The sequence below is a fragment of the Zalophus californianus genome, chromosome 13, assembly GCF_009762305.2.
Source record: "Zalophus californianus isolate mZalCal1 chromosome 13, mZalCal1.pri.v2, whole genome shotgun sequence".
NCBI classification, from domain to species: domain Eukaryota; kingdom Metazoa; phylum Chordata; class Mammalia; order Carnivora; family Otariidae; genus Zalophus; species Zalophus californianus.
Window position 1 is genome coordinate 20,025,352 of NC_045607.1, and position 26,493 is coordinate 20,051,844.

Here is a 26,493-nt window from a genome sequence, read left to right on the forward strand (position 1 = left end):
AACCTGTTACTGATAGAACACCTATTAGCGTCCCCAGGATGTGTGCCATGAACACACTTTGGGAAAGGCTGCTCTGAGGTACCATCCTACAATGTCATAAGACCCTCTGGCCCCAAAGCCTGAACCCACAGGCCCCTTGGGACAGTCCTGAGGGGGGACAAGAGCAAGGGGAAAATACTCACTGCCTTGGGAGGCTCCCTCCCCTGAGGTGGCTTCGGTGTCTGCAAGAAAGAGAAAATGAGAAGTGAGCAGACCGGACCCATGGCGGGGCTGGTGCCAAAGAGGGAGAGGAGCGGAGCAAGCCGGTGATCGCACCACAACGTGCCCAGGACACTCTGTGCCCATTCACAGCCCCTCCCTGTGCCCCCTGTCGTCAGTCAGGCCCAGACCCACCGCCCTTCCTCCCTGGCGCCATCTGTCATGTCCCCCTCAGCCTCGTCCTCTTCAGAGCGGAGACAGCGCCCTGCCCCCACTCCCAGGGCTGCCAGGAGAAGCGCACAAGAGGACACATGAGCACCTTCCCCGCAGGGGCCGCTCACACCAGACGGCACTGAAGCACCCTGGGAGGAAGCAGGCCCGTGTGGAGCAGGCAGGGGCAAGGGTAGAGGACTGGAGTCAGACGGTTACACCGTGTCGGTGTAACATGCCTGGCTGCCTGGCCTCCCAACCCCCCACTGGCCTGTGTGCTCTCCCAAGTAAGGAGGCCTCTTCTCTCCAGCCTACTGCAGACACAGCGAGAGGACTGGCGCTGGGGGCGGGCGGGGGGCCTAGGGTCATCCACAGGCCAGGCAGAGAAGGGGGAGGTGTGGCCCTCGGCTCTGCCCCACGGATGCCACGCACCTCGGTGTGCCCGTACGTGGGTCTGGAAACAGTTGTAATACTTGTACTTCTTGCCACAGATTCCACACTCGTAGGATCCTGAAAAAGAGGAAAGAAAGGGACAGCTCAAGTCAGTACCCAACGTTTACAACTACGAGGTCCCAGGACCCATAGTGATGCCCCCAAGTGGGGTCACGAACTCCATGACAGGGGGCCGGGGTCATCCAGTGGGCTGTCTTAGCCCCAGCAAGCAGAGAAGCAGCAAGGACCAGCAGTCACAGCCCTGAGCTGGGAGTCAGGAGCCCGGGGTCTAGTTCCAAGTTTCTGCCCCAATTCTCTAAGTGACCTTGGGCAAGTCACTTCCCATCTCTGGGCCTCAGTTTCCAAATCTGTTAAGAAAGAGAAGACAACTCCTTCTTACACTTATTCCTTGAGAGGAAAAAGGAACATAAAAGTGCTCTTTCAAACTAAGGAATAAATGGCATCCATGGAAGGAAATCAACATGCATTCAAGTAACTTCTACCTCTCCTCCTTACCAGGATGGGACACACTAAGAGGACAGTCTTTGAACCAGATGGATCTGATCCCCATTCCTGTTCTGCCACTTAACAGCATCATGCCCTAGGTTATTCCCTTAGACACATTAAGCCTCGGTCTGCTCATCTGTCAAATGGGGCTACAAACACCTACCTCACAGGGGTGGTCCTATATTCCCCCTAGGAAGTACCCAGCCCTATCAGAGACGTGCCCTGCAGGGAGAGCACCCCCTCCCCGCCCCCCGCAGTCTTCTGAGAAGCTTTCTTGTTCTCTCAGACATACAGAGACCGACACGGTGTAACTGCCTGACTCCAGTCCTCTACCGGGCACTTCTCCCAGGAGCTGGGACTGAAATGGCTGAGTTCCCAGTAGGCATTTTGGACAGGTCAAGGCGGAGCCCACGCTTGCAGAGCACACACAAAAGGCCCATGGCAGGAAGCCAAGCAGAGCCTATCAGACCCAGCCTGGCAGGGGCCCCAGGCTCAGAGGCCCTGCTCATCCCTCACGGAGGCCCACAAACACCTGAGTCCGAGCCGCATCCTTCCTAACAGACTGGCCAGGAAATTCGCACCAATACAGAGGCCCTGGCCCCACGCCAGGGTCAGTGCCCTACAACAGCTGGGGCTAGGGGCCTAAGAATCTGCCTTTTCCAAAAGGGTCCCTCAGGGGATTCTGAGCAGACCAGCAACCAGGTTCAGGAACCACTGACTTTAGAGTAAGACAGACCTGGGAGGGGATCTCAGCTCTACCCTTTACTGGCTAGGCCTCAGTTTCCTTCCGGGAAAGAGTGAAGACTGGCTTGTTCCTGCCACGAGCCCAGGTGTTCACTGAGTGCCCGCATCACCAGCTATTACTGCCTTCAGTCTCTCCTGGGGGCAGAGGCCTGTTTCCTGGGTGCAAACTCCAGGTATCCGGTTAAGTCTGAGGAGCACTGCGTCGGACTGTCCGCTCAGCTCTGCCACAGCCCTCAGCTGACCTCAGGCACATCCCTTTTCCGGTCTGAGCCTCAGCGGCCTCACCTGTAACCCAGGACGGTGACGCCTACGTCTCACGACCGAGGTCAGGACTAACAAGACACACAGGTGACCTCGCCGTCTTACCACTGTGGGTCATAAGGGGGACGCTGTCATCCCCACACCAGCGTGGAACCTCGCAGCCTGTTATCCAGTGGTTTTATCCGCCTGAGCCTTGTCTCACAGAAAAAAATACAAATACGGGGAGGGCAAAGATCAGATTGTGTATTTCTCTGTCTTTAGCCCCGGGATTGGCACACCACGGGGGCTCCATAAATTCACGGTGTCCTGCCGTTCTACTTATCTGTCACCAAGTCACAATGACCCCAACTGCCTTCCTGTGCCCCTACCCCACTCTTCAACAGTTTCTGCCAATTCCCCTTCAACCAACCGAGAATTCATGGAGCATCTTCAAGGTGCCTGGCACCAAAGCTCCAACCATGAGCCAGTCCACAAGCGATCACTGCCCTCCGTTGACAGGAAGCAGACAGACCACGAGGCAAGGGGACGGGCAAGGTGACGGTGTTACGACAGTGATGTACAGAACCTGGTGGGCCCCAAAGTGAGGGGCCAAAGTCAGAGGGGTGAACAGGCAGGAGGGGCAAAAGGAAAGGGGCAGACGGAGGGGCAGGCGGCCCAGGGAAGGCGGAATCCCTCCCGAGAAGACCAGAGGCCACAGCCTGTGATGAGGCAAAACCTGGTTCAGATCTGACCCACTTCCAGATGAAGTCTCTGTGCCCCAGCCCTGCCCCTCTCTGCCACAGATCTGGGCCTCAGTTTCCCCACTACAGTCAATGACCTAAGGACTTTCTCAAACCGTGTAATAACTGCAGGCTGCAGTGGGTCCCCCCAGTTGCCCACCCACTTCATCCTGTTGATAAGCAAGCCCGGTCCCTACCAGCTTTATGGGACTTTTCCCTCAACCCACAGAGGGAGCGGAGGATCCTTGAAGCCTTGCTCCCGGATCTCAACCCACACGGTCTCACAAGGGGCGTGGTCATCAGTCCTGCTCCCTCTCCTGGCTGCCCCCGAGGGCAGAGTGGGGGCCCTCGCCCCATGCACAGAGTTTTAGGCCTGAGTTCAAAGTCCTGCCTGTCTCCTCAATGCCACTCACCCTACGACCCCAGGCTTCAGGCACCGTGTGTGCAGGTGGCTGGGGGCTACGGCGTGGGGAGAGTGCAGCAGAGTGTCAGTCCACCTGGGTTCAAACCCCGGCTCACTAGCTAAGCAGCCAGGGGCCCTGGACAACTCACGGAAACACTCATGCCTCAGGCTTCCTTTCTAAGCACAGGAAAACGGTACCCATCTCGGGGAGCTGTGAGCAGTGACTCTATGGCTAGAGAGCACGGTACCTAGTACAAAGCAGGTACTCAGGACAGCACAGCTGCTCTTACTAATCAGCATTTTCCAGAGTTCTGTAGAAGCCAACTTCCTGCACGCAGCCCAGGAAAGAGACACCCATGGTCAAGCGGGTGGGAGGCACGGCCATTTTGGGAAGGCATGGTGCAGGGGGAACTTAGGGAGAGGTCCTCCAGGAACCCTGTTTAATCCCAGCTCTTTCAACACATGTGGCCACAGAACTCCTTTATAGCCTTGGCTTGTTTCAAAGTTGCAGTCCACAGCAGGTGCTGCCGGGGTGGTCCCAATGTTCCAGACTTCCTGATTTCCACAGGCTGTCAACCCTCTGATGACCAAGTCCTCCAGGCCCCTGGCAGGCTCAGATTTGCTGCCCTGTGGCAGTGACAGGGTGGATGAGCGTGGCCCCTTGTGGCCCTGTCTGGCTGTGCCCCCACCCGCATGCCGGCCCCATTAGGTTGTCCTGCCCCTTGGCCCTCACGTACCAGATGCATATCTCAACGCTTGGTCAAAAATCCAGGTCCCTGAATAGCGACTTCGCACAGATCCACCGTGGGGGCTGCCTTCAGGCGCTTTTCCATCTGAATTACGTAAGAAATCAGAAAGATCCCTTAAAGTTGGGGGTGCCTGGGAGGTGGGGAAAGGAGCCAGGTGAGGGGGAGGGCTCCACGTCTCGGGCTGGCCAGTCACCAGAGCTGCCAGGGCCTCGGCTTCTCCATCTGCACAAAGAAGTGTGGTCTACTTTTTCACCAAAGAACCTGTCCTGGCCAGGGGCGGGGGGGCACCCGTACCTCCCCTGGGAAGCTGGGCTATGGCAGAAAACAGTCACAGGCCCAAATCCCCCCTAAGTTTTATGTTTTCTCTGTATTCTAACTTGCGATGTAAATAAAACAAAAAATTATCCATTGTATGGCTATAACATTTCTCCCCAAGAGCATTCCTGCAAAATGACCCTAGAGGGAGGATATGCCCTGCCTGTGCTGTGGCCTGGTGCCTCTCCCCAACCACAGCCTCTGCAATACCCCAGTGTGGTGCAGGGGGGCGCCAGCGAGCCTTCTCGGGGATGCTCAGCTCAGACAGTCCGGGTCCCCACAAATGACTCCCTGCCCAGCACGCTTCCTCACTCTGCTGGGCTCCACAACTACCCCTGTGTCCTTTGTCACCACCACTGCCTACTAAGTGCCAGGTGCTTAATGCCCTTCATTCAAGCCTCTCCTACATCTCTGCGCAGGGCGGGCCTCCGAGCCCAACGCACAGCTGAGGAAGCAGAAGCTGGCCAGATGTGCAGCCACGTGGCCAGCTCAGCTCACCCTCACACGCCAGGCAGACACAGGCGATTATCACCCCCATTTCTCAGATGAGGTAAGTAAAGACTGCAGGGACCACACGTCTGGCCATAGGCGGCTCAGACTGGCGGTGATCGGGGAGCCAGTGTATGTGACGGCCACACCTTTGGGAAAAGACCAAGAACAGATGGTGCTTGTTAACATTTACCATCCACTGGGTGCACCCAGGTCTCGTTCCCGTCCTCTATCCTTCCAGAAGTCCTGGTGTGCTTGGGACAACTCCGTACCCAATTCACTGATGAGCGTGAATATTCTAGGGGCCAGGCGGTCCAGGTGGGAGCTACTCAGCTGGTGGCTGGCCGGCCTTCAGAGCCACCCTGCTGCCACCGCACCAAGTCACCTCTGGATGCCAAAGGCACTGCAGGGAGAGCCGATCCCCTCCCACTCCCGCTTGCCCCGCCATGTCCAGTCCTGCCTCGGGACTCCCAGAACCCCCTATCCCCTCTCAAGGCTGCCGGGAGGCAGCTGACAGAGCATGCCAGCACACGGCAGCCAAGCCTCTGCCTCTCCCCAACCCTGTCCCTAGTGACGCAAGAATCCACAGGCACTGAGTAACAGAACCTGTCTAGCATTTTCTGGAAGCACGTGGCACACAACGGGGCTTAGCTCCCTCCCCAAGAGCGCAGGTCAGACCAGGTGAGGCCAGGTGGGACCAGGGGACTCTAGTTGCTGAGGCCATGGAGGGGAGAAGTCGGGAAGGCTCCTGCAGGGAAGGCTGCCCCTGAGGACAAGCAATGAGGGCAGCAAGCCTCAGCTCTACTATCTGCACCCAGCTAGCTTTCAGACAAGCTCAGACACCTTTCTAGATACACAAAATGCAACGAGGCAGAAATCCGGAGCAGGTGAATGAGAAGACAAACACAAGAAGGTGGGGGTGCCAAGAAGCACCGAGCCCTCTTGGTTCTGGGACCGAGCAGGAGCAAGGCCCAGAGCCTGCTGGCAGACAAGGGAGCTGGAGAGGTAAATCATGGACAAGTGGGTTTTCTGAGGCTCTCAGGGCTTGGACTCAGACCAAATGTCCTTGGGACCAGGGTCTTCCAAGCTGAGTACAAATCGCCTGGGGATGTGTGAGCACAGGCAGTTTTAAGAGAATCAATACCCCAATCATCAACTTTCATATATATTCTTCCCTAAAATCAATGTGCTGGAGATGTAGCGGCGGGCGGGGAGGCCCCACTCAGCTGGCTCTCCTCACCCACCCCCTGACACGCCACAAGCAAGACAATTCCTTCACCACCGCCCCCCCCCCCATTGGGGCTGCCCATCTCACGGCTCCAAGCAAAGAGGTGATCCCAAGTATTGGAGTGAACCTAGAAAGTGGGCAAAATCTAACACCAGGGAACAACGCTTTCTGTGAATCGTGTGATTTCCAATTCTTTACTCTCAACGAAACTGAAGCATCATCTAATGGAGCTGTTAGTAGAGAGACCATTAACAACAGTGTCTGATGACAGACCCCATGCGATTTTCAGCCCACAACTTGGAAAGAGTTCCAAAAATTGAGTGACGCTCAAAACTGCATCCATCCCTGGTTCCTCACCTATGTGATTAAGCTTTCTAAGTACTTACGTGTACAGAAACCAAAAAGCAGGAGTTCAATTAATGCTAAATCTCGTCTCAGTAGTTAAGCGTCTGCCTTCGGCTCAGGTCATGATCCCAGGACCCTGGGATCGAGCCCCGCATCGGGCTCCCTGCTCAGTGGGAAGCCTGCTTCTCCCTCTCCCACTCCCCCTGCTTGTGTTCCCTCTCTCACTGTGTCTCTCTCTCTGTCAAATAAATAAAATCTTAAAAACAAAAACAAAACTCAATCTGGGAAAAAAATGTTTTAAAAAGTACAGTTTTATGATCCCGACCAATTTTTTTTTTTTAGAAATTTCGATTTCCATTTATGTACATCTTGTTGTAGGAGATGAGTGTAAAACAGTGATCAATAAAAGACTCTCAGGCATAAAAAATATATTACATTAGGATAAAATCCTGCGAGGGAAGTGGACTGGAAATATGAGTTCAAGGAGAGAAAGGGAAAGATGTAAAATTTCTGACTGCTAAAGATGAGCCTGTTCGCATGTTTTTAAAATGGATGATGGCAGATATTAAACAGCAGTGGCTTTGGATTCTCTCCGATAATTTAGAACAGTGGTTTCACGGTTATAGTTCCAAAATGACAGGTTTTTTTTTACACAACACTCCAGAAATTAGATCCTTTGTAATTATTTAAACTTTGGATAAAAATGTGAGATGTCAATTCAAAAATACGAAAGAATAAACCATTTCTCAAAATTCCCTTAGGAGGTGATGAACACAGAAAGTTGAAAGCCACTGGCCTTTCGGGCTCCCAGCACTCCAGATGGACCTCCAGACGTGTCAACGTCCCGAGGCTCCAGCTAATAGCGGTGGTATAGCTGTTTTGCATTTTCTGCCACCCCACATAAAAAAACGCTTTCGTACCTGTTACCTCCCTCTGTCCCCAACAAGCCACCTGGAAAGACACGCAGGTGTTCTTACACCCACCAATCAATGAAGACAGCATGGCAAGGAGAGGCTAAGGGTCCGGTCTAAGACTCCACCGTGGGGCAGATCCTGGGTCTCTTGGATTTACAGCCCAGGGGCCCTTTCCCGTGGGGACCCTCCACCCAGGACCCCTTCCCACCTTGAACCACCAGATGAAGGGCCAGCAGCAGAGATAAGACGTGCCTGGGAGGGTGGCCAGAACACCTCCTTCCCTAGCAGCTGCAGCAAAGGGCTGAGTGTTGGTTCTGGCAGGCTCGGGGCAAGGCCTGCCAACCACCCACTGAAACAGGAAACTATCAGCCGGCGCTATGGAGCAGGACCTGGCACCTCAGCTGCTTGCGTTTGTCACAGCCCTAAATCCACGTGGCCGGGTCTGAGTGGCTGCCTGCCCTGCTGCTGCTCCTTCCAGAGCTGTGGTCGAGCCGCCGCCTCCTTTCCCCGTGCCTCCTCCCTCAGGCAGTCCTGCGGGCGTGGAAACACCTCTACCTCGTGGTGCTCAAAGCTCACTGCTTAGAAACGTCCATGTAGTCCTCCATCTGATCCTTGACTCTGCCCCCTGCAGCCCTTCCAGTGACTTCCAGGACAGAACTCATGCCCTCACAGGCCTGTATCCGGTTCCCAAAAGTTCCCACAGTCACAGAGGCCTTCCTGTTACAGAGCTGAATTCACTGGTGAAGCCCCTGTACTGGTCGGGGCCGTGCAGAACGTGTCCACTCCTTCCCTTCCCACTCCAACACTCCAATGCTTCAAGCCGCGCATACTTCTATCCCCTCATCTCCCTTGCACCCCCCCTACCACTGGCCCCCGCCCCCAGTCTCTTCCTCCCCAGGAAAAAGAGCCCTTAGCTCTTCTATGGGGTTCCTCGCCACACTAGGAATGAACTCTATGGACGTAAGCAGGTTGGCCCACACCCCTCATCTGAGGAGGAGCCCTGCTGGGTGGCTTGCTCCCTCCAGGGGCTCCTGTACCACCGGTCTCCAGGCACCTGCCGCTCTCCCTGGGCTCCCCTCATGTGTAAGCTCCCCAGGATTAAGGACCAACAGTCTCACCATACAGAGAAGAGCACCCACTGCTTGGTAGTACCTTCTGACCACTGTGATGGGATCTGAGCATCCGTCTCTCTCAGAACCAGGAAATGCTCCCAGGACTGAATGTCCTGACTGTTGTAAGGCCAGCTTGCCTTGTCTTTACCACCTAGGACAAGAATGCCAAGCAGGTTTCCACTTCCTACTTTTCAACTCTGGCTGACTGGCAGTGACGTCTTGGTGGACTGTGTTGAGAAGGATTCTGAGGTGCACTGTCGCCATCCGCGGTGATCAGTGAGCGATGCCTGCTGCTGAGCGTGAGCGGAGGTGGTAGCAACGGCAGTACCCTGTGTTTAGCACTCCTCGTGGCGTTCTTGAAACGTCCAGTGTGGCACCACCCCTCGTCAGTGCTGCTGTGCAGAGTTCCGCGCGCAGCTTGTCGGGTGGACACCGGCATCTGTGACCTCACTTCTTCCACTTCTGGTTTTATCCAACAGGGTCATCAAGTTCAATATCATCTCGGCTCTTCCTGCTGAAAACCCCCGTTTCCCCCACACTAGCTCCAACGGCAGTGACGTTCTAAGAGCAAGAGATCTCTTTCTTCGCACAGAACTTCTGGGCAGCTGGGAAACTGCAGTCCCCACTGCAAGCTTGACAGCCAGCCTCCTGGGCACTGATGGCCGCCCCCTCCCAGCCGGAGAAGCTGCCAAATGCCATCCACGGGTCCAAGCCCCGGCTCCTCCACAGGAAGTGCGTCGGATAAGGACTGTGCCACTGGGGACACTGTTTGTTTGATGGCTGTTATGGGGCCAGTGAGGACCTGGGGGTGGACACAAGGTTCCCGCACGGCCCAGTCCTGAGTGACCATCGGGAACACTGTTCTATTCAGTAAGAGAGGCCGGCTCTGAGCCCTGAGTGGGGCTGGGTGAGCGGGGCACTCAGAGGCCCCCGGCTGCACGTGCTTCTCTGCCCAGCGGCCCAGGAACATGTTCAGCAACTCCACGCCACCCAGCCTCTGTGGCACGAGCGCATTTAAAGAGATGGCTCTAACCAGCATTCGGCCCCTGGCTTTCCCTCCTTGTTTTCCTTCCAGGGGGGAGGAGGTCGCTGTGAGGGGCACCGACCCTTCATGAAGTGCAAGAAAACATCACTGATGTGCTCTGTGGCCCAGAGCCACTCTTTCTCCTTTCGGTTGGCCTCTGTTGGCCCCGCTATAAAATGCGGGGATAAGGGGTGTCAAATGCATACCATGGAGAGCCCCACTGCCCATTTCCACAGCCATGGCAGACTTTTAATCTTCAATCATGCTTAACCATGCCATCCCTTTAGAACCTTTAACACAGAACCCCTAATAAACAGCAGCAAGTACTTGGACGTGGCCCACAAGATAAAACCTACTTGCCCTCTTGAAATCAGCGGAATCCGAAAGGCTCAATTCTTTCACATTTTTTTTTTTTTTTTTTTTTTTTTTTTTTAACGCTTTTCTTTCCTGGTACTGGGGCCAAGCCAGATTTCTCTGAGCCTGATGCTTGGCAGAAACTACACCCTCAAGGAGGAAGGTCCGCCTTGATGGATGCAAGATGAGTCTCGATAATCAGCAGGGAAATGTCCAGGCCCTGCTTTGGTCCCGGCTCCAAAATGGCGGCTCAACTCCCCGTTGCCACTGTGGCTTTACTCCTTTTTCATTAAGAGTCTGTGAAAGGCAGGTTACTTAGAAATGTCACAACATACTCAAGGCCCCTGGATGCTAGGGAAGCATCCAGGGCTAGGAGAGGCTCCAGGGACACGACAAGCTGCCCTGTTCAGATGAGACAATGGAGGCTCAATTAGAACCCACGTCTTCTGACACCTCACCCAGCGCCAACTTCCCCGGCCCATTTTTTCTCTACATCACCCTGGCTTATTTCTTAGGCTTTGGAAAAAATGCAGAAACTATTACAACTCTTCCCACTTGAAGAGGTACTTGAAAGAGGTACTCTTCCCCCTTGAAGAGCAATGCTAATACCCCTGATAAAAGCTAATCGTTTACCAAGGACAATGCTGAGTGCTTTATATACATCATCTTACTGAATCTTCGCCTCACCCCACGAATTGGCAGTTGTGAGAACTGAGGCACAGAGAGATCAAGTAGCTTGCCTGAGGTCCAACAGCTATTACATCAGAGAGCCCGGATTCACTCCCAGACTTGAGGACCCGAGCTCACTCTCCTTGTACGATGCTGTTCTCTTCCACTGCCTCTTTTGAATCTGCACACCCGGGAGGTGGGGACAGGGAGCCTCACTGAACAGAAGAGGACACTAAGGCACCGCAAAGCCAAGGACCCTGCTGCTGACTAGCAGCTGAGCTGGAAACCAGCGTCCGTGGCTGGCATGAGGCCCCGAGGCCTCTCACGGTGCCGGGCGCCGGCTGCCGGCCCAGGGAGGACTCCCTTCCAGCATTTCCCTAGCACGGCTGCTCTAGGCCTTCCCCACCGAATCCCGACTGCTGGCTCCATCCCGAGATTCAGATTCAACTACCCGTCACCGAGCATCTCCTGCTGAAGAGGCATAAATAGCTACTGGGTCCAATGAGTCTTAAAACACACACCCCAACGTGAGCAAGGGCACATCCCCTCTTGGGTTAGCGGACACATTCCTAGTGGCTAACATGGTCGGTCCTTGGCCCCGGGGAGCCAATATTGATGGAGGAAGGCCAGACACAGGCTCCTGAAAAGGCCCTTCTTCCACTGGGCACTGGGCCAAGTTACTCATGCTCTTCACCAAGTACTGCTGGTTCATCCCAGTTCTGTCACATGAGAGAATGGCATTTCCAGGCCACCTGAGTTTGGGTGGGGCCACGTGACTAATGTGGCCAATGACAGGGAGGGGACTTAACTCTTCTCCTCTCTGGGCTGCAGCAGGTAATAGCTAGTGTGAGGCCCCCAGAGCTTTCTTTCCCTCTGTCCCTTGGCCGGCAGCATTTCATACAATGGTTGCTTTTAGCCTGGGTCCAGAGCAGAGCCCCCAGATGACCCACAATGGACATGTAGTGTGACCAAGAAAGGGACCTTTGTGGTTTTGAGCTACCAAAATCTCGTTACTTTCAGGATCTTCTGTGACTGGGCCATAACATAGTCCCACCCTCACAGTTATGGCACCAAAGTCAACACCGCTCCCTAGAAGCCGGTACCTTGGCTAGACACTGTGGGGGGGGCACAACGAGCCCAGAGACACAGATCAGACAAGTCCTGATGCACTGACCTCCAGGGGCTCCTAGTCTCGTGGCAGAGGCAGGCATGGACAAGGCCCCTCTAATCTAAAACAGATAATGGGAAGCACCCAAGTGAGGGGCAAGGTAGAAACAGAACGTGCTGACCAGAAGAAATTCAAGAAGGCTTCTGGGACGAGGTGGTACTGGAGCTGGTCTTGAAAGATGGGCTGGATCTGGGCATGTGGACATGGGCAAAGGCATTCCAGGCAGAGGAAAGAGCACGAGCCAAGGGCAGGAATGCTGTGGAAAGGCAGAGTGTGCCAGAATGAAAGGTCCTAAAAGATCATAAATAAGAAATAGGGATCAGGTTATGGAGGATCTTGATACTATGGCCTTGAGAGCTTGTTTGGAGGTTCTAAAGCAGGGGAGCACAGCTACTCATATACCCTTGACCGAAGAACGGTCCTCCTTGGCCCTACACACAGTGGGGAATCCCAAGTTTCTAAGCAGGGAGTGACATGGTCAATGACTTATTTTTGCCAAAGCCCCCGGCAGCCAGAGTGGAGGGCAGGTGAGGGCAGAGAGACACAAAGGCACGGCTGTGGGTGGGATGCTACAATGACCCAGCTGGGGCTGACAGTGCACAGACCAGCGGAGGAACAGCGAGGAAAGCGAGCCCAGGGCTGAGTCCCGACATCTGGGAAGAAGAGGCAAACGGGACTTGAGGGTAAACTCGGGGACACAGACACACGGGGAACTCCGTACGAGGCCCTGCATGCCGACATGGGACATGAGCCCAGGAGTCTGGAGGAAGTGAGCCAGAGCTGAACCAGTGAGGACAGGGAGGGGGGAGGGTGGTGGCAGCGTGTCCAAGAAACGTGGAGGACCGTGCGGATGGGGAACAGACCAGGCAAGGCCTCGATGCCCGGGTGAGGCTCGCGGACTTTATGTCACAGACCAGGGGTTGCCAACCGGTGGCCACGGAAGGACTGTGACCCAAAGATAGGTTTTGTTTGGCAGATTTCAAAAGTCAAATTAGTCACCAACGCTTAAAGCCAAAAGAATGCACATCAAATGTCTCCCTTCTGGCACGTGGCGTGTCCAGAGATCGGCCACACAGATCCCGTCTCCCACCTGGTTACTGAGGCGGCAGAGGACCGAGCCCCGCCATATATGCACTGGGCCTCGTGGGCATCTGAGTTTGTGACCCTGGCAGGGGTGCAGGGAGCCCCTAAGGGGAATCCCCAAGGGGGGGCAGAGAGGACTAAGAAGCTCGTTTCCACAGACCTCCTCTGAGCCTGGCCCAGCCCGGAAGGGGCCGGGGAAGGTGCCAGTCTGTCACCAATCTGATCTGCCTGGGCACCTCCTCCAAGCAGGACTCGCACTGGGAGCTGCCTTCAGGAGCCCGTGGTAAAGCCAAGGAAAAGGAAATGCAGACAGGCATTTAGCACAACAAGCAATGTGTCTGTGCTAGACCCACCTGGGGAGCATGGGAGCCCCACGGCATGAGGGATTCACCACACCTACAGAAAGTTCCAGGCATCTGACCTGAACAAAGTCTTAAAACACGGACAGAGCTTTGGCACATCAGGTGGAAAGGAAAAAGGTCCAGACTAGGACTGCACAAGCAAAAGCAAGTCTAAGGAGCCTAGGTCCTTCCCTGAGGGCAGAGGGGAGCCACCGAAGGCTCTCTTAGCCAGGGAGAGGCAGGCCTCTGCTCTGCTCTTCAGGACTCTGACCCCATGCCCCGCCCCGGTCCCAGCCCCGACCCTCTCAGGCACTCACCAAGGGTCTGCTGGTTGCGGACACCACCGATCACCACGCAGATCTCAGCCGGCACATCACCTGTGCCATCCTTGCTGACCGCCTTCTTCTCCTCCTTGGCCTCCCCCTGCCAGATCACCTCCTGGATGTAGTCATCAGGGAGCTCTGTCTTCACCTTCACCTCCGTCATTGTTCCCTGCTCGGCACTCAGCGAGGCCTCGGCCGGTGCGGGCTCTGGTCCCTCCACCTTGGTGCTCTTCTGGCTGCGCTTCAAGCGCTCCCTGGGAGAGAAGAGAGTCTGCTCAGTGTGGACCCCGTGTCAGCCCCCAGACCCATCTGGGAGCCCACCAACCCAGGGGGTTGCATAACGTTTAGCTACAGACCCACTTCTCCATGAATCTCACCTTGAAGCACACGGCCCCCATGGCAGCGCCTTGGGGTCTTCCTGGGAACCCGATGTGCTCAGAGGAACATAGTTTGAAAATGACTGGGCTGCTATGGCTCCAATTCCACCCATTTCACAGATAGGGAAGTTGGGACCTAAAAAGATCTAAACTCTTGTAACTGGAGTTACAGAAGACCTTCAAGGGTAGCTCTGGGTGGCTGAAATCAGTTCTTCTCAATCAATGTGCATATGAATCAGCGGAGATTGTTGGTAAAATGCAGATTCCGGTTCAGCAGGTCTGGGGTTTAGCCTGAGATTCTGCTTTTCTAACAAGCACCCAGCCAGAGCCAGAGCCACTCGTCTTTAGTCTGCACTCTGAGCAGCAAGGGTTTAAGTGATGTGTACAAAGTGCCTGGTGCTGTTCCCTTCCCTTCTTGGCAAAAGGGCTACAGATTCCATCCAAGCTCCACCCCCCCAACCCCCAGTTCCCATCCGACAGACGGGCAACTACAAGCCAAAAGCCTCACTCAGACCAACGGTCTGGCCTCCAGGTAGGTCTTCAAACATCCAAAGACATTCTTTAAGGCCATGAGCTCAGTGTTGAGGTGGGCAAGGCACCAGTTATGAAGCCTCCTTTATGAGGGGTCCACCACGGCCCAGAGCAGAGCTGGGACTTGCCCAGCGCCACAAACAACACTGGGGGCAGGCCACGGCACGGAGCCAGGTCCCTGCCATCTCCCGAACAGATGGTTCGGTGGGACTCTCTGTGTTATCCTAAGGGCCCCCTCAGCCTTCTGGCAGGGGGATCATCATCATCATCCCATCTCTGAGGTGCAGAAGCCAAGGTGCGCAAGAAGGGGGAGATCACATCACGGTCCAGCCTGGGGATGCCACCCCGTCATGTCCAGCCCTCTCCGCGGACTGCACTTTAAGGCCCAGGCTCGAGGCACACACAGGCAAAACCCACTAGCATTACCAACTGGGGCTTCGTGGAGATGCCAGGCTGGGAGGCAGAGACCCAGGTTCTGACCCTGGGTCTGCAGTGGGCTTACTGTGGGACTATGGACAAGACCTTGCTCTTCTCTGGGCTTCAGCGGCTCCATCCGTCATCAACTGCATGAGTCCGATCACATTCACGGCTCCTCTCAGCTCTGAACTTGCTCTCCGGTTGGGGGATTACGGAAACACAGGAGGAGGGTCCCAGCTAACGAGGAGGGTCCCAGCTAACGAGGAGGGAGTGAGCAGAAGGCACTGGGGGAGGTGTCATGGCCTGAACTGGGTGCGTCCCCCCACCTCCCCATTTTGTATGGTGAAGTCTTAAACCCCACCATGAGTCTAGCTGGAGACAGGGTCTTTAAGAGATAATTAAGGTTAAATAAGGTCATTAAAAGTAGAACCCTAATCTGACGGGGCGGTGGCCTTAGAAGAACGGGAAGAGAGAGGTGTCTCCCCACCATGGGAGGGCACGGAGAGAGGGTGGCTGTCTGCAAGAGGGTTTTCACCAGAAAACAACTGTGCTGGCACCCTGATCTCATACTCCCACCCTCCAGGACCATGTGACAATACATTTGTCCAAGCCACTCCATCTGCAGTCTTTCACTGTGGCAGCCCGAGCTGACTAATACATAGGCCCCAGTGGACAGCTGGAGTGAAGTGGCAGGCTGGGGGGGAACCAGCCAGGAGCCAGGGCCGTCCTGTCAACCACCTCCTTGCTGGGTGACCTAAGCCAGCTGCCTATAACCTCTGAGCCCCAGTTTTCCCATCTGCAAAACGGAGCTAACGGGACTGTCTGGGAGATTTCAACCAACTAAAAGAACACACAGCACAGCGGCTGGCCTGTAACAGCTAACGAGACACGGCCACCATCACTATTATTAAGAATGACAAACCCTACAGCAACTTGAACACTCCCTAGGCCTCCTCCTGATGTGTCTGCCACACCAGGGCTACCTGACACCGTCCAAGCATTTGCCCTTCTCCGCAGAGGGAAACATAAATCAGGATGGTTCGATCGCCTCCGTGTTCATTTCTTCTACTGACTTAACAAACCCTGAAGTCACTTCCTATGTGCCCGGGGCTGTTCCAACATACTGATTCTTTTCATCTCAGGAACAACCGGGGAGGCGGAGGCACTGAAGAGGAGAAATAACTTGATCAAAGTCACATGGGTAGGAAGACATGGGACCAAAACAGGATGCGGGTATCTTGGTTCTTAGCCACAGTGCACTGCAGCTGAGGGGGAAACCTGCAGAGGGAAACCTGCCCACCTGCCCCTGGGGCAGCCCCCACGTCACCCACTCTTGACCTTTTGCATTCCGAACAGACTCAGAACCAAGGTGCTAGTGGGAGAGCAGGGCTTCCTCCGAGGGGGCTATCTTGAGCTAGAGCCCCCTTGCGGAGGACCAGCACCCGCTGGGAAGGGAGCAAGCCTACCTGTCCCCCACTTTAAAGTCGTCACAGGGCCAAAAGGCCTCTTAGCTCAGTGAGGCCCCAGGAGCCGCAGGACCAGCAGATCTGAGAGGTTACCGGGGGGCAGCTATGGCTTTAAGGAGGGAGGACAACCTGCCAGCTAGCCACAGAACACCGATGGCTCGGTGGGACTCTCTGTGTTATCCTAAGGTCCCCCTCATCCTGGGGGAAGTGGGGGAGGTCTCCCCGGCACCGGGGCACCAGAACAGAGGTGAGCGGACAGCCCGGCAGGAACAGGATGTGATGGACTCAGACGGAAGGTTCTGAAGCCGGACAGTCCCACGGCCAATTTCAACTGCTGCTCTCAAGCTGTGGGGTTCTTGTGCAAGTGACTCCAATCCCCTTTCCATGCCTCAGTCTTCACACCCATACAACGGGGACAAACACAGCACCTGCCCCCCCAGCACTCTGATGCAGAGACAAGGCAATGTCTGCAAGGGACCTGGCCCCCGTGGGGACGTTTACACATGTCTACTGTCTCACACGGGGTGCAGGGGAGGGAAGTATGCAGAGGACGCAGGGGAAGGGCCCGACATGGTACAGACGTCACTGCAGGGGCTGTGGAGACTGTACATCAACAGGGGTTCAAATCCTATCACTATCACATCCCGGCTGGTGACCCTGAGTGAGCCTATTTCCACATCAGTGAAGTAGGGAGCGCCATGTCCACTCAAAAGGTCTTGTGAAGATCGATCGCAAAAATGTAAATCCAGGACCTCGTCTAGAGCGACTCACAGAGCAGAGATGCTCACGCTGATGGCGACAGCTGACAGAGTTACTGAAACAGCTGCTCCCATGCGGATGCTAATAACCAGTCCACGGGGGCAGAACTTGGGGACCCTGTCGGAGCCTGAATGCCGGCCCACAAGTCTTAGAGGGGCTGCCGGGCGGGCAGGCAGGCAGCTGAGGACTCACCCTGGCTTGGCCCTGGCTCGTCCTGATCCTGACTGCACAAAGGCTTAAGCCCCAACGACAGGGCAGATATGCTTCCCGAACAGCAAAGAGGCCCCCTGGAGGCGAAAGGTCCAACCTGCCTGCCCTCCCTGCAACTGAGGTCACAAAGAAGGAAGGGGGACAGAACAGATGGTCTCCCCCTTTCTTCACTGTCGACCTTTGGAAGCTGAGCCTGAAGGTCTACGAGCACTTACCCGTCCCACCTGAACAGACTCAGTATCCCTTCCTGCTCTCAAGGACTCCCCCTCCCCCCATCATGATGTCCTGGTGGGAGAGAGGAATTTTTAGAATCAGACAGTCTGGGCATCCACACACCCTGTGACCTTGGGCTAGACCGCCTCTCTGAGCCTCAGTTTCCTTGTCTGTTACAAGAAGGACCGTGATCCTTGCCAGCGCAGGAGTGGGAGATGAGCCAGGGAGCCGGGCAAAGTGGATTTGCAGGGATGGCAGCTGCCATGACAATGTCACTGATGCACGATGACACCCCCGCCTCTGGGAAGCCTTCCTTGCTTGCTCGAGGGGGAGTGAGACCCCCTTTCTGAACACCCATCTGGCCCCCAAAGGAGACTCTTATACTGGGAGCTACGGGAGCCAGCCTGTCGCCCACAGACAGTCCTTTCAACGGGACACCCCCCCACCCCAGCCTTGACGGCGCCAAGGACACTGGCAACTTCTCTTCTCCCGGCTTCATGCTTTAGATTTATAAGCCCAAATGTTGCTTTTCTCGGGTGCTTTGCATTTAATTAGGTGTCCTAATAACAATGGAATCACTGAAGTACTTATATCACTTTGAATTAGTGGTGCAGCATCTTCTAACTTCTTTTAAGAAAAAAATTTTTTTTTCATATATCATTTTTTAAAATAGAGCTCATTATTTTAATTATATCCATTTAAATGTACAGTGGAGCCCTTGGATATTCTCAGCACGAATCATTAGGTATATTAGTGAAAAAGCACTCGGAATCTATCTCCACGCTGACACTCCATAATCTATTCTATTTGTGTCGCTGTAAAATAGATTTATATATAGATAACTACAAAATAGTTGCTCAAGATATGCTATGAATTTTATATTTAACCTGAGTCACACTTCCAACATAAAAATCTAAAGTCGGGCACTAAAAGGATATTTCTCTGTAAGTACATACCGTCTGTGACCACGGGTTACTGCTCATGCCAGAATCCCAAGAGAGAAGCCAGACCAAGTGGATCCCTGCCCAAGGACATCCCCAAGAGCGCTGACCCTTCATTAAGGCAATGGTTCTCAAAGTGTGTTCCTTGAAGGCCTAGGGGTTCCACAGCAGTGGCCCAGAAACACCCATGAGGCCCGAATAAAGAAGGTGGCGTTGAATGGGGCTCCAAGACCCCTACTCCCTCTTTGATTTTAGCCTGATGTATGTATACACAGGCTTCTTACTGACTGTCGTGGGGTATATGATGCCCCCCCACCCAAGATATGCCCACGTCCTAAACCCCAGAACCTATGAACGTGACCTTATTTGGAAAAGGCTCCTTGCAGACGTATTTAATTTCGGGATCTTAAGACGAGGTCACGGTGAATTACCTAGGTGGGTCCTAAATGCAGTGACAAGGGTCCTCAGAAGAGACACACAGGGGCTATGACAGACAGAACCCCAGGGGACAGGGCGGAGAAGAGGAGAAGGCAACATGAGCACAGAGGCAGAGAATGGAACTATGCACCCAAAAGGCAAGGAATGCTACGGCCAGAAGCTGGAGGAGACAAAGAATAGAGTCCCCCCCCCCCCCCCCCCCAGAGCCTCCAAAGCAGAGAGAACAAGTTTCTGGTTTAAGCTCCCCAGTTTGTTACAGCAGCCACTGGAAACTACTAGGTGGTGTCAGACTAACCCTGGAGAACTTGCTCCATGGCGATGAGGTCTGCAAGCCGCTACGCTCCACTCCCCTCCGTTTTCTTTTGCTTCCTTCTTACTCATCCCCAACGCTGCGTGTGGCCCATCCGACGTGCCCGCACAGGATGCCTGGTAAAGTTTCGGAAGCAGACCTCTTCCTCTGGGTTTTACCAGATGGTTCTTCGAGTGCTTCGACCCAGCCCAGCCCATCTGGCATTCACGAGAGCCCTGGAGCCAGATGCAGAAACCAAAGCCCAACGCAGGACTGGAGTCTGTTTGGTTCACATTCTACAGCCCGGCCCGAGCGAGAGGCCTGGGGCACGGCAGGAACTCAATCGACCTTGGGAATGAAGGGCATGCCCAAGGTCACACAACTTCCAGTGACCAGAAACATGTTTCTGACTCCTAGCCTGGTGCCCTTCCCACGAAGCCAGACAGCCTAAGACAGTGCAACCAAACAACATAATCAGTGGATTTGGGGCCCAAAGACAAAATGCCATTTCTGGCCACGTTGGAGGAAGAGTTCCAGGGGATGCCATGTGGCCAGGAGTCAGACAGCTTTGTTTCTGGGTGTAATTCTCCATCACTGCACCAAAAATGCTAATGCTTGAAGCTCTACCAAGTCACAGTGGTTATGAAGGTTCTCAGCACACTGGACATCATCTTGCCCTTGCCTGACTCAGTTTCCCCATCCGCATGACAAGTGCGCCGGAATCTGAGGCTGTGGTAGAGGCCAGACCTCTACCCAGCAGGGTGTATGCACCTCCTTGCACAGGCTAGGGGAGCAGTGCCTCCATTTGTGCCCCAAGGCTCGGCCTGAGGACCACCCCACCTCTTGCAAAGGCTCCCGCTTACTCCCCCCGGTACTTCAGCCACCTGAAACAATGTTAAGGGTGGGTGGAAAAGCTCTAATCACAGTGTGTAAATAATGACTCAGTTAACTCCCGCTAGAATAAAACTTCATTAAAAGACTCCACTCATTAGGAATGAGGGTTAAGTAGCCTCAAGCTGAGCTTAAATACACTCTCCACGAATGCATGGATGCACGGGGTGTTAAAGGAACTAACACACACCTGAGCCATGACCTCAAGGGCCGCATGCACCCTGCTGCGGAGGCTGACCGCTCACCAAGTCCTCCGAACGCTATCCCTGTGCCCACCTCCCGATCATCTAAGTGCCGCAAAGGACTCTTACCTATTGACAGGTGTCAGCAGGCCCCTCCTTGGCACTGCTTCCAAGTCCAATGAGGTACGCCTCCCCCATTCCACCAGGGCTGCTCTTCCCAAGGCCTCCCGCGACCTCCATGCTCCTAGAGCCTATGGTGCCTTCTCGTACTCGGCAACCTCGGATGATCCTCCCTGTCCCCTCTGTCCAACTCTTGGCTCCCTTTGGTTCTGTGCTCAGCTGGTGGGCCCCCTACCTTCTGCCCCCTTCTCTGTCTTCTGCTGATTCCTCTTCACCAATTCTTCACCCTTACACGCTGACATGCCCCAAGCATCCGTTCTAGAACCTCTTCCAGCTTTATCCACACTCACTCCCTAAGCGATCTCATCCAGACTCAGGCTTTTAAATATTAACGACGTGATGATGAATCCGAAATTCTGTCTCCAGCTTGGGGCTCCCCCTGATCTCCAGACCTACACACACAGCTACCGGCTGGACGCCTCCTCCTGGATGCCCAAGAAGCGCCCATATTTAACAGGCTCCAACTTGGAGCTGTTGCTACAGCCCTTCCCCCAAGTCCAGACAACAATCCTGACTCCTACCCCAGGGCTCTTCCCGCTAAACCCTGCAGTCCACACCGCCACAATCAAATAACCGCACACTTCTCGATTTCAGTTAGGAGCAATTCCAACCCTCCAGCTTCTCGGGCCCAGACTCTAGAACTAACCTGTCTTCCCTCTCCCTCCGTCCATACTAATAAGTCTATCGGCAAATCCTGTCACTTGGTCCAGAATCTGACTACTCCTTACCAGCCCCTGGTCCCAGCTGCCTTCCCCGGCCTCCCGGCCTGCCGTCAACCACACAGCCAGTCTCCAGCTCCTACCCCTGCCCAACGCCCCGAAGTCAACTTTCAACAAAGCACCCAGAGTGACCTTGTTAAAGCAAGCCAGGTCGTGTCGCCCCAGGCCCCAAAACCCACCACAGTCCCACACCTCACCCAGAACAGCAGCCACAGCCCTGACCCCTGGGGCTCCCTGGGACACGCCCCAGGAGCCCGTTGGCCTCACCAGCTAACACGCCACCTTGTGGACACACCAGTCTCCCTGCTGTGCCCTGAGCACATGCGCCTGGGGCCTCTGCCCTTGCTCTTTCCTCTCTGCCTGGAGTAACCTCCCCGTCCCAGCTGCCCTCACATTAGAGCTCAAACATCCTAGGGTCCATGGAGACATCCTGGCTGCTTGATCTAAACCACCACGCGGCTCACCCCAGCCTTTCTCCTACCCCCTCGCCCTGTTCCCTGCTTTACTCGTTCTGCTCACGATTCACCCTACATTTATCTACCACGTTACCGCTCATCCCCTTCACCGTCTGTCTCCCGGCTGCAACGTGAGCTCCACGAGGACGAGTTTCTCTCGTCCATTCCCTGATGCATCCCCACACCCACAGCTGCACCTGGCGTGGGGGAGGCCATCAGTAGGAGCCTGTTCACAGAAGGCACCGAGCAGTGAGTCTGGAAAGGCCGGTACGAGCACGGCCTTCGGGGAGTCCCTCTCTCTCCCCCTGACCCGCAAAGAACATCGATGGTTTAACCGCGTCCGTTAATGTTCAGAACCTAAGATGGCAAGGCCCACCCCCTGGCCCTCAGCATCCCATGGCCCGGAGATGTTCCACGGGAGCCACATTCCGAACACTGAGGCTTATTCCAGAAGGGCCACACACTTATCTTGCTCCTCTCCAGCGGGAATTTTCTCAAATGTAACAGACACTCTTCCTTCCTCCTGACATGCCAGAATAGGGTAGCCTGGGGATGCTCTGACACCAACCTTTCTCTCCTCCGGCTTTGCTGAGATATTATTAACATGTATAGACATGAAAGGTGAAGGTGCCCAAAGTGAGGATCTGTCCTGCAAGAGGACACCAACTCTCGAGGATGGAGTCCAGCCATGATGAATATCGCTCGGCAGATTCAGGCCCTCGGGGCCCAGGACGGGGTGCTGAGCTCCCAGGGCGGGGTGCTGAGCTCCCAGGGCGGCTGCTTCTCTGACACCCATCCGGAGCCTGCAGCCTCACCCCTGTGGTTTCTGGGAATGCCCCCCTCTGCTTCTAACAGGCTCCTGCTCTGACTCTGCCCTCTGATTCCATGTGGTTGAGCGAGTCCTCCAGGCACGAAGGCTCTACCCCACTGTTCATGTATCCCTGTGCCTGGCCCCTAGCAGCTAACATCTGCTGAACGACACACACAGAGAGCCACAAGAGGTGCATATGTCAGCATGAAGGTGGAGGTGGTTATGGCAATGATGTCGTAACAAGGGGATTGAGGACAAGAGCAGCTATGGCATCCTGAGAGGCTGTGATGTGCTTCCCTTCCGCGCCCATGCACCATCCCACTGGATGCCTGATATATGCTAGGTAGTTTTGCTTTAAGATAAGAAAACTGAGGATCAGAGACACAGAGCGACTTTTTCACGGTCACACAGCTTTCTAGTGACAGAATGGGATGCACCCAGATCTGCCTGACGCCAACAACTGGGCTTTTCATCATTTGGATGATTCGTTTTTCCCTTCTCAAAAGGAGAGTCGATTAAAAAAAAAAAAAAAAATACACCTGTTGAATGAATGAACAAAATCATGACTAATCGACCAGAAACTCCCAAAAGACGGAGAACGTACATACCCCCTTGTCTCCTCCTGTATCCTCAGCATCCTGACGGCACGGGGCACATGACAGATGCTTAACACAGTAACAGAGAAATGCGATAAAACTAAGGAATGAGGGGTTCCACATCTGCTACAGAGAAAGTGTTTGGGCTTTATGCTCACTGTCGACCTCTAACTCTCCTTGACACGTTCCAAAATGGCTGCCGTGTGAGGGGTGTCCTATGGACAGAGTCTCCTGGTTTTAGTGACAAGGACAGGAATCATAACAGGGATAAAAGCTGCTGCTTCCACCAGGTTCTGGAAGGACCGAGAGAGAGAACCTACAGCAAAAACCCCACTTTCCACAAACCCCGGTAACGAGGCCTTGCGTCTCTCTGTATTTACTATTCAACCCGTGTTTCAAACCTTCACATCATCACCCATGCCTTCATAACCCTCAGAATTATCTGCACTTCCATTTGTCATGTATCACTGATATATTTTAATAAATAGTCAAGTAGAAAAGATGAGATTAATAGATTAAAACTATTAACCTATTAAAGAACTCTTAACAGTCTAGAAATTCAAAATAACCTACAATGCATAAATATATCATTAGTTTGAGATAATTCTTAGGCACTTAATTTTCTTCAGTGTATGTTGTCAGTCAGCCACGACGCTGGGTAATACTGCAGTTCAGAAAGGCAGCGTGAAGATTTAAATATTAAGAGTTAATTCCCTGGTTAATTTAAACCTAAAATAGAGAAAAGCAGGAGTCTTGAACGATGCTGTCAAGTCACAAACTCCAACACTTAGCAGGATGCAGCCCTCCGGGTAAAGCTGTGACTGAGGCTGTGATTTTGCTACTGTCCCCCCAGGCCATTCTGACACCCAGCGCCTCTGGCCACTGTCTCCTTGGAATGAAAGGTAAAGAAGCTTCCCGAGAGGACCACTCTGCTCCCATCATCCTGCCCACACTGACAACTGAGGCCCAGAGCCACCCGGCTGCTGGCCTGCCAACGTGCCCCTGACCCGGTCCAGGTCCTCCCGAGGTGTCTGGGGGTGATCAACTAGATGCCGGGCTGTTGCCAAGCTTCCTAACCTGCCTATACCCCCCCTCTCCTCGCGTGTAAGCCGGGGAAGTTAAGAGGAACCACTAAGGGTTGTTTAGGAGATTCGAGGGCAGAGATGCACCTAAGGCAGCCAGCCTGGCTCCACAGACATAGTGGGCTCCATCAGTGTTAAGTTCTTTTCTCTCATCCTTACCAAGCACTTGCCAGACAAAAATGTGGAAAGTGTGGTCAAACTATGAAAAACATCGGCTCTCAGGCCATCATAGATGGGAGTACTCATAAATGAACGCAGTGGGGCAATTTTGGAGCCCTATGAAAACAGAAGAAGTGGGGGGCACGGCCACCCACACCCACCCCCGTGCAGCAGTGATGAGCTACACGCACCGCAGCCAAGTTCACTGCAGGATGGGCAGGTGGGAGTGATCAGGAAGGTAGGTCTGGAGCCTACGGACATTCTGAAGCACCACACTTTGCATGGAATGCTGGAGGAAGCACAAACTAAGGGTGAGGATCTTTCTCTTCCATAAGCAGAGCCGGACAGAGGGTGAGGCTGTAGAAGTTTCCCGAGTTGTTTTCTCAGATGAAGGGCCTCTGGCATCAAGGGCCTCCAGAAGCAGCCAGGTTGGGTCATCCTCGTTACGATTCTCAAGACTGTGTTTCTTCAGGACAAGGCAAGACTTCCAAGCGCCTTGAATGGCTAAGTACAAGGGTCCAACAACATTCTGAATCTGCTCAAGGAGCACAAGAGGGAGACTCCTGCTGGGTGCATGCACTGAGCAGAGGTTCCCTAGGGGCTCCGCTGGACCACCCCAAGCTTGAGAGCCACAGTGCCATTTGGCAAAAATGATTCACCGGTTTTGATGTGCATTAGTTTGCCTTTCTGTGGCTGTCTCCGGAGGGCAAACCTGAGGATGTGCCTGAATTTTCAAGAATGCGCCCTATCTGCAGAGTCTAGGTTTAACAGTAATAGATCAAGCAGAGAGGAAACTCTGCCCACCCAAAAAGCACTGGCCCCCCAGAGTCAGCCTGCGATTTATGATTTTTGTGGCCCAACTTCACCCAAAGTTCGGTAAGGTGAGAATATACATTCCTGGAAATCAAATCCGAACTCCTATAATAGCAACACAAACCTAGAGTCAAGATAAAGATGCGCCCTGGCTAGAATATACCCAGAATTCTTAAATAATTGATTCTGCTAATGGCGTACTGGTCACTGACTACTATCGGGCCTACTGTTACTGTGAGCTTTTGTGCAAATGAAATTAATTTGTTTAGGGTTACTTTTATTTCAGGGCTGAAAACCAAAATGCTAAACAACAAGAAGATATTCTTTAAAAAATAATTAGGCACTACATCAAAAGCTAATGATGTAATGTATGGTGATTAACAATAAAAAATTAAAAAATAATAATAATTAGGCAGCTGCACACACGTGGTGATCAGATTAAGTAAGAGTCCACCGTGAAAAATCTTGGCTTGAAGAACAAGACTCGGCTAGGCCCGAAGCTATCTTACTATGACCTTGGACAAGCCCATTCCTCAATTCCCTTGGGGAGGAAGGGCAGCATCGCAACCTCAGAGGGCCACTGGGGGACACCAAGGAAGATCTGTATGTGATCCCACAGGACACAGTAACCGGATTGTGGTCGGCCCTCCACCCCCACCCTCATCCCTGACTCCAGTCCTCTCTCCAGTGTCCAGCCTCGACAAGAAATCAATCGCCATCCCACTGCTATCTCCTCCTAGGAAGGGAATCTAGCATGGTGGTGATAAAAATAAACGCTTATTGAACACCGACTGCAGGCCAGGTACTGTGCTAAGGGTATGTATATTACTATTATTATTACACTTAATCCTCACTGACAACACTATGAGTGAAGGTCTAATATCACTCCCATTTTACAGATGAGGACACTGAGGTCAGGTTAAGTAGCCCAAGGTCACACAACTAGGCAGTGGGTAGCCCCAGGAACTGAACCCAGGCAGTCTGGGTTCCTCAACACTGTGCTTGGCCCTTAGTGGGGCTAGAGAGAAGGCAAGGGAGAAATCTTGCAGACCAGCCACGGAGAAGCGTGCATTTTTGGATGGAGAACTCACACAACACTTTGCTGAACAGGATTCCTCAGACCTGAAAAGATACGGCCTTTCGGAAACTCACTTCCAAGCCAACCTTCTAAGGTCCTGCCTATCCCAAACCCTTGGCAACACCTCTTTAATCTTGCCCCTTGCAGTGTATTCACCTCCTGGCAGCCGGTATGATCCTTTTAAAACCAAATCAGTATCATGCCAGCCCTCTGCTCAAAATCCCCAGTGGCTCCCCATATCTCACACAGGGTAAAGGTCAAGATCTTGACAATAGCCTCCAAAGCCCTATCAGTCACA

General features: G+C 53.8%; 1 protein-coding gene across 7 annotated transcripts in view; it reads right to left on the reverse strand.

Moving 5' to 3' along the window:
- ZNF618 (zinc finger protein 618) overlaps positions 1–26,493 on the reverse strand; it is a 179,283-nt gene that overhangs the window by 51,033 nt on the left and 101,757 nt on the right. For 6 of the 7 annotated variants that reach the window (XM_027616619.2, XM_027616618.2, XM_027616617.2 and 3 more), the window contains exons 3-5: positions 13,583–13,842; positions 841–918; positions 183–221 (exon numbers count right to left, since the gene is read on the reverse strand). In XM_027616619.2, the coding sequence (XP_027472420.1) occupies positions 183–221; positions 841–918; positions 13,583–13,842 (377 nt within the window). Of the gene's footprint in view, positions 1–182; positions 222–840; positions 919–4,211; positions 4,308–13,582; positions 13,843–26,493 lie in introns of all 7 variants that reach the window. The other variant, XM_027616616.2, reaches the window with a different exon arrangement.